A 16573-nucleotide genomic window follows, 5' to 3' on the forward strand; every position below is an offset into this window, starting at 1 on the left:
GGAGGCTGAAGGGTAACCTTACAGAGGTTTATAAAATCATGATGGGCATGGATACGATAAATAGACAAAGTAGTTTTTGTTGAGATGGGGGGAGTCCAGAACTAGAGGTATAGGTTTAGGGTGAGAGGGGAAAGATATAAAAGTCACCTAAGGGGCAACTTTTTCATGCAGAGGGTGGTGCTTGTAAGGAATGAGCTACCAGAGGAAGTGGTGGAGGCTGGCACAATTGCACATTTAAAAGGCAAATGGATAGGAAGGTTTTGGAGGGATATGGGCTAGATGCTGGCAAATGGGACTAGATTAGGTTAGGATATCTGGTTGGCATGGACGAGTTGGACTGAAGGGTCTGTTTCAGTGCTGTACATCTCTATGACTCTACAACAGACATTAAGCTAACTGGTCTATAGTTACCTTTTTTGTTTCTTTTAAACAATGGTGTTAAATTATTGTTTTCCAATCCTCTGGAACTTTTCCAGAATATCAGGATTTCTGAAGATTCTATGCATTCACCATCTCTGTAGATACTTGAATTTCACAGGATGATTATTTCCACTCTTCTTTTGCCCTATGATTTAGCATTCAGTATATGTTATCTGATAGCCAATACAGCAACCTGACTGCAAGATGACAGGCAGTGGATCCAGGATATTGAGGGGCATAGGACTTCAATCAAAACAGGCAGCTAGACAAAGTTGGAAAGGCAATATTGTTAATCAAAGGTGGCATTAATGCTACAGTTAGAGATGACCTTGGTTCAGGAGACAGTGATGTAGAATTGGTTTTCGATGGAAATGGGGAATTGTTAGGGAAAGAAGTCACTAGTGGGAGTGATCGACAGGCTCCTTAATAGTAACCACAATGTAGAATAAAATACACAAGAAAAAATATTGGCTACTCATGATATAGGGACAATGATCATGGTGGATGGCAATCTCTATATAAAATGGAAAAATTAGAGTGGCAATTGTAACCTGGATAAAGAGTTCATAAGGTACTTCTTAAAGTAACACTTTCTGGAACCAGCCAGAGAACAGGTTATATTAAACGTGGTAATGTGATGGGATTTATTAAGAACCTCAGAGAAAAGGTACTTCAAGACATCAGCAATCATGATCTGATTGACTTTTACATCCAGTTTTATAGAGATGAGTGGGTCTAAGACTAACTTTTTAAACTGAAATCTGGGTAATTACGTGGGCATGAAATGAACTGGGATACTAGGTTAGAAGATGGTGCAATAGAGAAGCATTGACAGGGATGAAGAAAAATTCTAAGGGGAGGACCCACCATTTTTAGCTAATTAAAATAGTTTAGGAAAGCATCAAACTCAAGGTAAATCAATATAATTTGCAACAATGAGAGGCAGATCAGATGACTGGCCAGAATAGAAAGAAAAGGTAAAGAATAATTAAAAGATTAATGAACAGAAAGGGGGAAAAAAAAATGAAAAAGTGAGCAAACTAGAAAAATAAGAAAGATGACAAGAATTTCTATATGTAAATACAAGACATACAAGAACCAGAGAATTTTTTCTCCCCCTTCAATGTTTTTCCTTTCCCAAAGTGGTCATGGAGATGCCGATGTTGAATTGAGGTGGACAAAGTCAGAAATCACATGACAGCAGGTTATAGTTCAACAGGTTTATTTGAAATCACAGCTGTTGGAGCGTAGTCCCATCGTCAGGTGAAGTGAGAGGGACATACACAGAAGGCGGAATTTATTAGCAGAGAGATCAAGGGCATGGAGATCAAAAGACCATACAAATAGTATTCGACATTCCCCTCACACTAAGTCTCTGCAGGGGACCAAGGGTGTTAGACGGTGAGAGTAAAGTTGTTGACTACTTTAAAGCACCATCTGCAATATCAATTTACATACGCACCACACAAATTAGATACAAACCTGTGCAAAGATTTTCACAAGTCTGGTGTTGTGTGAAGGTCTGATCTGAAGGTACTCTCTCCACCATTGCTTGGCATATACAAGGAATAAGCGTTCCTTTTCTGCAGTCTTTTTACGCTCTAATGCTAGCTGCAAATTTAAAGTGAAATTAATTTTTAAAAATGTATTTTGGACAAAATGATGAAAGTTCTTACAAAGCACAGGTACCATGCTAGAATATGAAAAAGGGGTGGGTGTCACCAAAGTCTGTTTCTATTTGGCAGATACTAAACCTGACTGTATGGCAAGATCTTACAGAAAGGGATATTTCTTACAGAATGTTTTCCTTTTTCTGAAGGCAATGCTGGAGTAAGACTTCAAGAGGAGGAAATGTTTCTTCACAGAACTGTTAATCCTCTTGTGTTCTCTTAAAAAAATCATAATTTACAAGGGACCATTATATCTATCAAATACATGTCAACTCCCTGCAAAGTAATCCAATCAGATCCAGTCCTTTGTTTGGTCTCTGTAACCCAAGAATTTTATTCCTTTAAATGATTGTTTTAGTTTCAAGGGCTGGGAGTTACAGGTTTTTTTTTTAGATTAGATTACAGTGTGGAAACAGGCCTTTCGGCCCAACAAGTCCACACCGACCCGCCGAAGCGAAACCCACCCATACCCCTACATTTACCCCTTACCTAGCACTACGGGCAATTTAGTATGGCCAATTCACCTGACCCTGCACATCTTTGTGATGTGGGAGGAAACCCACGCAGACACGGGGAGAACGTGCAAACTCCACACAGTCAGTCGCCTGAGGCGGGAATTGAACCCGGGTCTCTGGCGCTGTGAGGCAGCAGTGCTAACCACTGTGCCACCGTGCCGCCCACCACGGTCATGACTACACTTAACCAAAACCTTAAATCTGTGTTTTGATGTCAAGCAGTTTACCTTGACTACTTGGTAGAAGTACACAAGATTATGACAAACTTCAAATCAAATCTTCACTCAATCGCTTTTTCTCAAAGGAGAACAAGTCCACTCTTTCCAATCGAATCCTGTAATTTAATTCTATCTATTCCTGGAAGTTCTTTTCTGTACCCTCTAAAGGATCTTGAGATTTGTCCTAAAGTGTGGCAACCAGAAGAGACAATACTCTAGTTGACACCAGCATTCCCTCTACTTTTCTTCACTATCTGCCCAGGCCTCAAAAGGTTCTTGCAACGACTTCTGGAATTGGAAGTCAATGCCACAAACAACATGCAGATGTTAATCGCTATGCATGGATTATGTAGTTCAGAGGAAATGTTGGTCGATACCTAACCAGAGCTTTATGTAGGTTTAGCATAACTTCCCCTATGGCTTTACTCATTACCTCTATATCAAGCCCAAGGTCTCAGCTACTTTGCTGATTGCTCCTTCATATGTCTTTGCATCTTGAAAGATCAATGCACATGTATTCCCAGGTCCTCCTTTTCCTCCACACTTTGGAATTGTGCCATTAAATCTATACTGTCCCTCTTCATCCATCCTTTCAAATTACAATCACTTCACATGTCCATCTGCCCATTCTGCTGACTTGCCTACATCCAGTCACGGGTAATTCATTTCATTCTCACTGTTCACTACTCCGCAAATTTGTTAAAATTGGCCAATATTGAAATTTTACACTATATTTCAAAATGCAAATCATTTATATACAGTAAGAAAGCGGTGTTCCTAGCAGCAACCTGTGGGGAATATCACTGACTATCCTCCACCTTGGAAAAAACATCCAGCTACCATGACTTGCTGCTTTTTATCATTAACTTAATTTTCTTTTTAATCCAATTGAAGATTCAGAGCTCCTTCTATTTCATGAATATTGTTAATTAATTAATGGAGGCTTATTTCATACTTTGTCAAGCACTTTAAATCCATCCAAGCAATATCTAACACATCTTCATACCTACATTATCAAATAACCAGGGGGAAGGTCAAGCACGATCTGCCTTTTACAAATCCAAACTGGCTCTCCTAAATTAACTTGAGCCTCTTTGAATGTCTGTTGATTCTTTTCCAAAACTTTTCCTACAGTTGATGTTAGACTAACTGATCCGTAATTCGTATGACTCACCTTGTACTTTTTATTTTGAAAAAAACAGTCATGTTTGCCACTTTCCAGTACTTTGGGACCTCCAACAAATCTATAGAAGCTTAAGATTATCTCAAGCCAGGATGCAAGCTATCTGGACCAACAAATCTAAGCATCACCAGCACTCCAGTAGCTTATTCCTCTCAAAACTCATCAAAATCATTTTCGCTGCTATTTCAATTTCTATTGATATTTTCTCAGATTCCTCCTCATGATGCCAAATAGGTAGTAGTGATAGACCAAATAGAGTGCAAGATACGTCGGGTGCTAGGTAAGTAAGATGGCAGCTAGGAAAGGGGTGGGTTTCAGAGGTAGGAAACCAGATGAGTATGGGTAGGGTGCCAAACAGGTAGAGGCTAAGGTGCCGAATGAGTAAAAGTCCGAGTGGATAGGGTGCTAGGTGACAAGGCAAGTGACGCAGTGATTGGGAATACTCAGGGCCAGCGTGGGTAGGTGTTGAGACTAGGGGGCTTGCGTTCGGGTCAGGGTGTGGGGTCAGGATGGTACTCGGAATCTGGGGAGGTGCAGTTGAGGACATAGAAGGTAAATATAGGATCTAATGAATGGTTACTCAGAAATTAGACTAAGTGTTTAATAGTGTAACTTGTCCTAAGCAATTATGTTATGTAATTTCACTGGAATCCAATGATGTATCTGAATAAAAATGGAGACTGTCAGAGGGTTCCAAACAGTCAATTTCTACAGCAGAAAACATGATTTCCTGTGTAATTCCTTCAGTGTGCTATGATGGGGATTCCATAGGGTCCCCCATGTACATCCCCCACCTACATCGGCATAACTGTTCAAGCGTGTAGATCCTTCTTCATCCAAGGGACTATGTTTGATTACCCTAACTTTCACCCTAGTTGGAATGTACCTAGTTTATATCTGAAGCATCTCTTTATTAACTACCACTAATTTTCTCACAATTTTTCCTCAGTCTGGTGTATTCTGACAAGTCCTGACAAAGCTATCCCAACAGTCACTGCATCAGAGGTCAGATCAGTTTTACTTAGTATGAACCCAAGGAAAGCGACGGGACCAGATGGAGTACCAGGCCGTGCACTCAGGGCACGCGCAGATCAACTGGCAGAGATCTTCTTGGACATCTTCAACCTCTCCCTGCAGCAGGCCCCTGTCCCTGCCTGTTCCAAGAGAGCCAACATCATCCCTGTGCCTAAAAGGCTCAAGCAGCATGTTTCAATGACTACTGCCCAGTGGCCCTAACTTCGGTGGTCATGAAGTGCTTTGAAAAGCTGGTCATGGCATTAATCAACTCCAGCCTCCCCACTACTCGTGACCCACTCCAATTTGCCTATCGAACCAACAGATCCACGTCAGATGCAATATCACTTGCCCTTCACTCCTCCCTAGAACATCTTGACACCAAGAACAGCTACTCAAGAATTCTACTCATTGATTACAGTTCAGCCTTCAACACTATTATCCCCTTGAGACAGATTACTAAACTTAGTGATGTCAGACTAAGGCCCACTCTGTGCAACTGGATCCTCAGTTTCCTGATCCACAGGCTACAATCAGTGGAGATTGGGGACAATATTTCATCCTCACTAACACTCAACACTGGAGCCCCCCAGGGGTGCGTACTCAGCCTCTACGGTAACTCACTGCATACCCATGACTGCGTCACTAAATACCAGACTAATGCCATTTACAAGTTCGCTGATGACACCACCATAGTCGGTCAAATCTCAGATGGTGAAGAAACAGACTACAGACGGGAGGTGGAAGACCTGGAAAAATGGTGCCCTCAGTACCAGCAAAACCAAGGAACTAGTTATTGACTTTTGGCAGGATGTTACTCATGCCCTCCTACACATTAGCAGCACAGAGGTGGAATGAGTGGAGAGTGTCAAGCTCCTGGGAGTGGTCATCCACAACAAGCCTTCTTGGTCTCATGTGGATGCACTGTCAAGGAGAGGCTGCCAGCATTCTCAAATGGCAAAGTTTTTCTACAACCTCAATCATTGGGGAAAAGGTACAGAAGCCTGAACACATGCACCAGCCAGTTTCAAAACAGTTTCTACCGTACTGTTGTTAGAATACTGAATGGACTCAAACTCTTAATAGTCGCCCCTACCTGTGTTTTTGTTTGCCACTGTTTACCTATTATTTACTGATCTATGCTACTTAACTCGATCTGCCTGCATTGCTCAAAAGACAAAGCTTTTCACTGTGCCTCAGCACACGTGACAATAAATTCAATTCAATTCAAATTTGTGTAGTAATCCAGGACTTGGTAAAAGATCCAGAGAGACCCATTCAACAAAATAAAACCATATTCAAAAGTATTAGTTAAATGTATTAGCTAAAAGTATTAGTAATGGCAGTCATGAAACCATCTAACTGTTGTTAAAAACTGACCAGCTTCATTAATGCGTTTGAATAGATAGGTAGATGGAATGCACTGTGGCCAAAGTGGAGAATCAGGAAAGAGGACTGGATATTTACAGCATAGAAAATACTGATGCCTCTAATTTTCGAAAAGGAAGGCATTAAGTCAGAAATTCTAGGATTCTGATGCAACCATCATGAAAGAATGGCAACAGATACCCAAGTCAAAATGGAGTGTGGTCAAGAGGAAAACTGGGAGGTGATAGCTTTGTCCTGTATGTTCCTGTCCCTTGAAATGCACTGTAGCCATGGTGGGAAGTCAGGAAGGAGGATCAGATTATGGATAGCAGTGGTTAGCACTTCTGCCTCACAGCGCTAGGGACCCAGGTTAGATTCCAATCTTGGTTGACAGGAGCAGCATCAGGCATACCTAAAAATGAAGTGTCAACCTGGTGAAGCTACCAAACAGGACTACTTGTGTACCAAATGGCATAAACAGTAAGTGATAGACAGAGCTAAGCAATCCCACAACCAACGGACCAGATCGAAGCTCTGCAGTCCTTCCACATCCAGTTGTGAATGGTGATGGACAATTAAACAACTCACTGGAGGAGGCGGCTCCACAAATACCCCCATCCTCAATGATGGAGGAGCCCAGCACATCAGTGCAAAAGATAAGGCTGATGCACTCGCAACAATGTTCAGTCAGAAGTGGCAAGTGGATGATCCATCTCTGGCTCCTCCAGTCGTCCGCAGCATCCCAGATACCACTCTCCAGCCAATTCGATTCACTCCACGTGATATCAAGGAATGGCTGGAGGCACTGGATACTGCAAAGGCAATCGGTCCTTATAATATTGCAGCAAGGTACTGAAGACATATGCTCTGGAACTTGCAGCTCCTCTAGCCAAGTTCTTCCAGTACAGTGACAATCCTGGTATCTACCTGACAATGTGGAAAACTGCTCAAGTATGTCCTGTACACAAAAAGCAGGACAAATCCAATCTGGCCAATTACCTCCCAATCAGTCCGCTCTCTATCATCAGTAAAGTGAAGGAAGGCATCATCAGCACAGCTATCAAGCAACACCTGCTCTCAAGCACCACACTCTCGACCCTGCTCTACAACAACCCTGCTTGGTGACACCCAGTTTAGGTTTTGCCAGGGTCACTCAGCTCCTGATCTCATTACAGCCTTGGTTCAAACATGTACAAAAGAGCTGAATTCCAGAGGTGAGATGAGAGTGACAGCTCTTAACATCAAGGCTGCAGTTGATCACGTATGGCATCAAGGAGCCCTGACAAAACTGGAAGCAATGGGTATCAGGGGGTAAATACTCCGCTGGTTAGAGTCAAACCTGGCACAAAAGAAAATGGTCGTAGTTGTAGAGGGTCAGTCATCTCTGCAGGAATCCCACAGGAGTCCTACAGAGTAGTGTCCTAGGCCCAACAATCTTCAGCTGCTTCATCACTGACCTTCCCTCTGTCATAAGGTCATAAGTGAGGATGTTCACCAATGACTACACAGTGATCAGCACCATTCGCAACTCCTCAGATACTGAAGCAGTCCGTTCTCAAATGCAATAAGATCTGGACAATATCCAGGCTTGGGCAGACAAGTGGCAAGTAACAATTGTACCACATAATGACCATCACCAGTAAGAGACACTCTAACCACGCCCCTTAACATTCAACGGTATTACCATCACTGAATCCCCCACTGTCAAAATCCTTGGGGTTACCATCGACCAGAAACTCGACAGGAGCAGGTCAGAGACTAGGGATATAGTGGCAAGTAACTCACCTCCTCACACCCTAAAGTCTATCCACTATCTACAAGGCACAAGACAGAGGTGTGATGGAATACTCCCCACTTGCCTGAATGGATGCAGCTCCAACAACACTCAAGAAGCTTGACACCATCCAGGACAAAGGAACCCACTTGACTGGCACCACATCTACCCTCCATCACCAGCACTCAGTAGCAGCAATGTGTACTTTCTACAAGATGCAGTGCACAAATTCACCAAAGATCCTTCGACAGCATCTTCCAAACCCAAGACCACTTCCATCTAGAAGGACAAGGGCAGCATGTACTTGGGAACACAACCCTGCAAGTTCCCCTCCAAGCCACTCACCACCCTGACTTGGAAATATACCGCCATTCCTTCACAATTGTTGGGACAAAATCCTGGAATTCCTTCGCTGCTGCCATTGTGGGCCAACCCACAGCAAGTGGACTGCAGCGATTCAAGAAAGCAGCTCACCACCATCTTCTCAATAGAGATTGGCGATCAATGCTGGCCAGCCAGCGACACCCAAGTCCTGCAAATCAATTTTTTAAAAAAAGTCTATGTGGAGTTTGCACTTTCTTTCTGTGTCTGTGTTAGTTTCTGCCACTGCTCTGTTTATATTCCCACAGTCCAAGTTAGATGGATTAGTCATGCTAAATTGCCCCCTCATGTGTCCAGGGATCTGCAGGTGGGTGGATTAGACATGCAAGATTATGGGGATTTGGGAGGGGGGGGGGCTAAGTGGGTCTGGGTGGGATGTTCTTCAGAGCGTTGGTGCAGGTTCAATGGGCCAGAAGGCCTCTTTCTGCACTGTAGGCATTTTATGAGTCTATGTTTCCAGGTTTACTATAGGAAGGGGATCAGTCAAAATTAGCACTTTAACTAGTTCAGCAAATAGTACTAATGTTAGAATTGAGAAATGGGTGAAGTCAGCCTCCCTCTCTCTCTCACTCAATGGAGAAAGAAGTCTATGCAATTCTGAGACAGCAAGAACCACAGTCTTGGTTTTTAATCTGCGAGGAGCCTGAGATATTCCAAGTGAAGCTATGAATCTAGGGGGCCATGAACATTGAGTTCAGACTATAATTGAAATGGGGTGGCCTGTTTTGCTGTTTGATGTGAGGAATGACAAGAAATAGAGGTAATTCACTAGAAAATTGCAGTCTATTCAATCACATGAAATACAAACCAATTAGTGGTTTACTATCAGCTGAGTTCATGAGAAAGCTACTGACTCCACCTTCAGGAAAAGTGGGAGAACATACAAGGTAACATTCCCCAGATTGCAATATCAAGTATATGTGACAACTGATTCATTGTCATGCCTTAGTCACGTAGTATATTTGGTAATTAAAAGTTGCTTACTATATCCTAGAGAACAATGACTTCCAGGGTTCACTACGGATCTGTGTGATTATACATCATTGGAGAAATGAACTGACCACATTAAAAGACACGGATAAAGTCAGAAAGAAAACTGAATTCACAGTTTGAACTTAAAGATAAGCATAACCAGGAGTTATGGTAAGTACCTGACAAGGTTGAGAAGCCATTTTATATTACACCTTATTCAGAATGAGTATATTTATCAGCTATTATGGGAGTGACGTTGAGCGAAATAAAAACCTATTGCAGCTATATGAATTTTTAAATAACTGGAAAGTGGAAGGATTTGGAGACCCCAGTGTTGGACTGGGGTGTACAAAGTTAAAAATTACAATACCAGGTTATAGTCCAACAGGTTTATTTGGAAGCACTAGCTTTAAGAGGGCTGCTCCTTCATCAGATAGTTCGCTATATATCGGGTGCACCACAACCACCTGAAGGAGTAGCACTCCGAAAGCTAGTGCTTCCAAATAAACCTGCTGGACTATAACCTGGCCTTGTGCGATTTTTAACCTTGGAAAGTGGAAACATCTGTTTGACCAAGTTAAGTAGAACCAAGAACAGCATTTTCAGTTGGGTCAAGTGACGCTTGTACTCAGGTAGAACTAGAAGTATATCAAAAGAGAACTAATGTCTCTGGCTGGGTGTACGAGTCTTGTATAGAGGTCTCATCATCCTTCAACAAAGCGATTTGTCCAAAACAATGAACGGTTTAGCACAATACCAACAACTTCCTAACTGCTCATTTAAAAAAAAATCACATGAGATTCAGGGAAAGCTTGCCAATTGGATACAAAATTGGCTTCACGACAGGAGACAGAGGGTGGTGGTGGAGGCCTGTGACCAGCAATGTTCTGCAAGGATCAGTGCTGGGTCCACTGTGGTTTGTCATTTATATAAATAATTTGGATGAGAATTTAATGAAGCATGGTTAGTAAATTTACAAATGACACCAAAATTGGTGAAGAAGGTTATCTAAGATTACAAAAGGATCTTGCTCAATTGGGCCAATGGGCTGAAGAGTTGCAGATGGACTTTAATTTAGATAAATGCCGGTATTGCATTTTGGTAAAATGAACAAGGGCAGGATTTATATAGTTAATGGTAAGGGCAGAAGTCAAGGTGTCGAACAGAGACCTGGTGGTTCAAGTACATAGTTCTTTGAAAGTTGCACCACAGGTAGACAAAAGGCATTTAACACGTTTCTCTTCATTACTCGTGGGCGGCACGGTGGCACAGTGGTTAGCACTGCTGCCTCACAGCGCCAGAGACCCGGGTTCAATTCCTGACTCAGGCGACTGACTGTGTGGAGTTTGCACGTTCTCCCCGTGTCTGCGTGGGTTTCCTCCGGGTGCTCCGGTTTCCTCCCACAATCCAAAAATGTGCGGGTCAGGTGAATTGGCCATGCTAAATTGCCCGTAGTGTTAGGTTAAAGGAGTAAATGTAGGGGTATGGGTGGGTTGCGCTTCGGCGGGTCGGTGTGGACTTGTTGGGCCGAAGGGCCTGTTTCCACACTAAGTAATCTAATCTAATCTAATCTAATCTAATCTAATCTAATCTAATCTAATCACTCAGACAATTGATTACAGGAATGGGGAGATTCAGGTTGTACAGGATGCTGGTGAAGCCACTTTTGGTCACCCTGCTCTGGGAAGGATATTATTAAATTGGAGAGGATTCAGAAAAGATTTACCAGGATGCTGTTGGGACTGGAGGATCTGAGTTTTAGGGAGACGCTGAATAGAGTCAGAGATGTACAACATGGAAACAGACTTCAGTCCAACCCGTTCATGCAGACCAGATATCCCAACCCAATCTAGTCTCACCTGCCAGCACCCGGCCCATATCCCTCCAAACCCTTCCTATTCATATACCCATCCAAATGTCTCTTAAATGTTGCAATTGTACCAGCCTCCACCACATCCTCTGGCAGCTCATTCCATACACGTACCACCCTCTGCGTGAAAAAGTTGCCCCTTCGGTCTCTTTTATATCTTTCCCCTCTCACCCTAAACCTATGCCCTGTAGTTCTGGACTCCTCAACCCCAGGGAAAAGACTTTGCCTATTTATCCTATCCATGCCCCTCATAATTTTGTAAACATCTATAAGGTCACCCCTCAGCCTCTGATGCTCCAAGGAAAACAGCCCCAGCCTGTTCAGTCTCTCCCTATAGCTCAGATCCTCCAACCCTGGCAACATCCTTGTAAATCTTTTCTGAACCCTTAAGTTTCACAACATCTTTCTGATAGGAAGGAGACCAGAATTGCACGCAATATTCCAACAGTGGCCTAACCAATGTCCTGTACAGCCGCAACATGACCGCCCAACTCCTGTACTCAGTACTCTAACCAATCAAGGAAAGCATACCAAACACCTTCTTCACTATCCTATCTACCTGCGACTCCATTTTCAAGGAGCTATGAACCTGCACTCCAAGGTCTCTTTGTTCAGCAACACTCCCTGGGACCTTACCATTAGGTGTATAAGTCCTGCTAAGATTTGCTTTCCCAAAATGCAGCACCTCGCATTTACCTGAATTAAACCATCTGCCATTTCTCAGCCCATTGGCCCATCTGGTCAAGATACTGTTGTAATCTGAAGTAACCCTCTTCGCAGTCCATTACACCTCCAATTTTGGTGTCATCTGCAAACTTACTAACTGTACCTCTTAGGCTTGCATCCAAATCATTTATGTAAATGACAAAAAGTAGAGGACCCAGCACCGATCCTTGTGGCACTCCACTGGTCATAGGCCTTCAGTCTGAAAAACAACCATCCATCACCACCCCGTGTCTTCTACCTTTGAGCCAGTTCTGTATCCAAAGGCTAGTTCTCCCTGTATTCTATGAGATCTAACCTTGCTAATCAGTCTCCCATGGGGAACCTTGTCAAACGCCTTACTGAAGTCCATATAGATCACATCTACTGCTCTGCCCTCATCAATCTTCTTTATCACTTCTTCAAAAAACTCAATCAAGTTTGTGAGACATGATTTCCCACACACAAAGCCATGTTGACTATCCCTAATCAGTCCTTGCCTTTCCAAATACATGTACATCCTGTCCCTCAGGTTCCCTCCAACAGCTTGCCCACCAGTGAGGTCAGGCTCACCGGTCTATAGTTTCCTGGCTGGTCCTTACCGCCCTTCTTAAACAGTGGCACCACGTTTGCCAACCTCCAGTCTTCCGGCACCTCACCTGCGATTATCGATGATACAAATATCTCAGCAAGAGGCCCAGCAATCACTTCTCTAGTTTCCGACAGAGTTCTCGGGTACACCTAATCAGGTCCTGGGGATTTATCCACCTTTAACCGTTTCAAGACATCCAGCACTTCCTCCTCTGGTTTCTGGACATTTTGCAAGGTGTCACCATCTATTTCCCTACAGTCTATATCTTCCATATCCTTTTCCACAGTAAATACTGATGCAAAATATTCATTTAGTATCTCCCCCATTTTCTGTGGCTTCACACAAAGGCTGCCTTGCTGATCTTTGAGGGGCCCTATTCTCTCTCCAGTTACCCTTTTGTCCTTAATATATTTGTAAAACCCCTTTGGATTCTCCTTAATTCTATTTGCCGAAGCTATCTCATGTCCCCGTTTTGCCCTCCTGATTCCCTCTTAAGTATACTCCTACTTTCTTTATACTCTAAGGATTCACTCGATCTATCCTGTCTGTACCTGACATATGCTTCCTTCTTTTTCTTAACCAAACACTCAATTTGTTTAGTCATCCAGCATTCCCTATAGTTACCAGCCTTCCCTTTCACCCTGACAGGAATATACTTTCTCTGGATTCTTGTTATCTCATTTCTGAAGGCGTCCCATTTTCCAGTCGTCCCTTTACCTGTGAACATCTGCCTCCAATCAGCTTTTGAAAGTTCTTGCCTAATACCGTCAAAATTGCCCTTTCTCCAATTTAGAACTTCAACTTTTAGATCTGGTCTATCCTTTTCCATCACTATTTTAAAACTAATAGAATTATGGTCACTAGCCCCAAAGTGCTCCCCCACTGACATCTCAGTCACCTGCCCTGCCTTATTTCCCAAGAGTCAGGTTTTGCACCTTCTCTAGTAGGTATATCCATATACTGAATCAGAAAATTGTCTTATACACACTTAAGAAATTCCTCTCCATCTAAACCTTTAACACTATGGCAGTCCCAGTTGATGTTTGGAAAGTTAAAATCCTCTACCATAACCACCCTGTTATTCTTACAGATAGCTGGAGCCTCAGAAGTTAAGGTTATAGAAGTTTATAAAATCTGAGGTGCATAAATAAACAGCAAAGGTCTTATCTTTAGGGGGCATTTTTTAATAGTGAGAGGCCCCTTTAAATTTGGGGGCAACTTTTCCCACACAGTGGTTCCTATGTGGAATGGACAACTAGAGGAAGTGGTAGATGTAGGTACAGTTACAACATTGAAGAGACATTTGGATAGGCACATGGATAGGAAAGGTTTAGAGGGATATGGGCCAAATGCTTTCAAGTGGGACCAACTTAGTCAGCATGGATGAGTTGGACTGAAGGGTCTATTTTCTGTGCTATATGCCTCTATGAAATATAGTTAGTAGGAATGTACAGAAATGGACATTAGTTTAATTCAACATGAATGGTATTGGAAACGGTTTTCTCTCATAATAATCATAATTCACTGATCTCTGTCTGTCAGTACAAAAAGAAAAACTGCCTCCATGACAATAAACTTGACATACTATACCTGAGTATTTACTATTTCTTGATTTAATGGTTGCACCAGCCGGGGATATATTTCAAGTTTTATATTCAAAATTCCAACAGGAACTTTAGACTCTGTGCCTGAAAGTAGAAGAATTTGTTTGAGCAAATGTTCAGTGTCAAGTGAATTCTAAAAAATATTACAATAAAAAAAATGAAATTGCTAGAAACACATAGCACGTTAGCTAGTGTGTGTAAATACAACAGCTTTTAACTTTTGAGTCATGCTAATTATTAAATCATTAAAAGACATATTTACCCTAATTTGTGGATTTTTGTTACAGCAGCTTAATTGATTACAGACATCTAGCATCTATACAAAGCCAGAACTGAGCTCTTTGTACAGTTGTTTGGTTATGCTGCTGGGGAGAGCAGTGTAAGAATATTAGAAAGGAATACCAGTGTGCTCAAAAATGCTGGGAGAGGTAGATAACTTCTTAAACTCTATTTTAATGGTAATAGGTGGAGTTGGGAGGAAGGGAAAATAAAAAAGGGAATACCCAGAATATAGTTACTAAAATTGCAAATTTATAAACACAGATTATCATGCAAAATTATGAGGAATGAGGGCACAACTGGCTGGGATTGGCAGGTCAAGAAGTTTAACAGAAAAAGTGGCTGAGGAACAATGGCAAACGTTGAAGAAAATGGCTCATGGCAAACAGCAACACGATATCCCAGCAAAAATAAAAAAGGAGAATTCTAGGAAGGGATATGCAAACTGTGGCTAGTTAGGTAAGTTAAGCATAGCATCAAATTGAAAAGGAAAAAAAGTGTTGCAAAGATTAGTGGTAGTTTTTGTTCAGAGTTTTAAAAACCAACAGAAGATTACCAAAAGAAAGGGAGAAGATAAACTTTGAGACTAAACTTACAAATAGTATCAAGACAGACAGCAAATGCTTCTTTAAAATGTATAAAAAAAGGTGACAGAAGTTAAAGTGAATGCAGCCTCCTTAGAGAATGAGGATGGCAAAATAATAATGCCAAAACTAGGAAATGGCAGAGGCAGTGAATAAATATTTTGCACCAGTCTTCACAGTAGAAAACATTATTAATGTATCAAGGGGCGGGGGAAAGAGAGGAGGGGGGTGGGGGGGGGGGGGGGGTGAAGAACAAAAAAAAGTGATGGTGAAACTAACAGAACTAAAGGCAGAGTAATCAGATGGACCTGATAATGCATCCTAGGATATTTATGGACATATCTACAGAAATAATGGATTCACTGGTAGTAATCCCCCAGGAATCCTTTGGTTCTGCAAAAGTCCTAGAGGATTGGAAAACTGCCAAATTAAAAAACTTTAAAAAAACTGAAAGTGACAAAAACAGTCCAATTAACCTAACATCTCTTATTGGGAAAATGTTACCATGAAGGATATAAATGGTAGAGCATTTAGAAATACGTATGATCAAGCATGGTTTAATGAAGGAGAAATCATGCCTGACAAAATTTACTAGAATTTTTTTTGCGGTGGTAATACTGGGTGAATATATTTTACAGTAACTCCAGAAAAAAATATTTGGTTCAGCGATGTTACTTGTCCTAATGGATTAAATGTTCTTCACATGGATCTCATTTTTGTCTCGTCTCTACTACAGTACAATCATACAGCAGAACAAAAACTCAATATGTTACTGTTTTGCACATAACAAAATTGCCTCATCACAGCCATTCACTGAAAATTGTTCTTCTTTTCAGATACTTTTGAATTGATGATGAATAATGAGTATAACCTTGTGGCTTGGTTAAAAATGGTGAGTAGCGAATAGCAGGATAAGTTATAACTCATTTAATATGCAAGTAAATTTTATGGCTGACTAACTTAACTGAGTTATAATTTATTTGCTACTCACCATTTTTAACCAAACCAGAAGGTCAATGCTTCTTTCAACACTACTAGTTTTAGAGTAAGATTGAGCTAGGAGACTAAATTCTAACGTAAATGGTGGTTGTTACCATGGAGGTTTGGAGAACTTTGCAGTAGGAGTGTAAAACTGATTTTATGGCCTTCTTGTTTAGACCTGAAAAATATATAATGTGCAAGTGTACCAAGAATGCTTGTTCTGTTTGTATGAAAATCAGTCCCCTATGTTTTCTTGATAATTATAATTTCCTGAATGAAAGATTTACAAGAATGTTGCCAGGGTTGGAGAGTTTGAGCTATAGAGAGAGGCTGAATAGGCTGGGGCTATCTTCCCCGGATCGTTGGAGGTTAAGGGGTGACCTTCTGGGGTTTATAAAACCATGAGGGGCAAAGGAAGGGTGAATAGACAAAACTGGAGGGCAAAG

General features: G+C 41.8%; 1 protein-coding gene across 4 annotated transcripts in view; it reads right to left on the minus strand.

Moving 5' to 3' along the window:
• The window catches only part of cep76 (centrosomal protein 76), a 60797-nt gene that overhangs the window by 24013 nt on the left and 20211 nt on the right, over window positions 1-16573 (minus strand). For all 4 annotated transcript variants that reach the window (XM_043687722.2, XM_043687721.2, XM_087986705.1 and 1 more), the window contains 2 exons: window positions 14270-14367; window positions 1903-2031 (listed from right to left, as the gene is read on the minus strand). In XM_043687722.2, coding sequence (XP_043543657.1) covers window positions 1903-2031; window positions 14270-14367 — 227 coding nt within the window. The remainder of the gene's footprint in view (window positions 1-1902; window positions 2032-14269; window positions 14368-16573) is intronic.

The sequence above is a fragment of the Chiloscyllium plagiosum genome, unplaced genomic scaffold (assembly GCF_037043375.1).
Source record: "Chiloscyllium plagiosum isolate Xiang-an unplaced genomic scaffold, Cpla_swu_hap1 HiC_scaffold_4, whole genome shotgun sequence".
Classification (NCBI taxonomy): Eukaryota; Metazoa; Chordata; class Chondrichthyes; order Orectolobiformes; family Hemiscylliidae; genus Chiloscyllium; species Chiloscyllium plagiosum.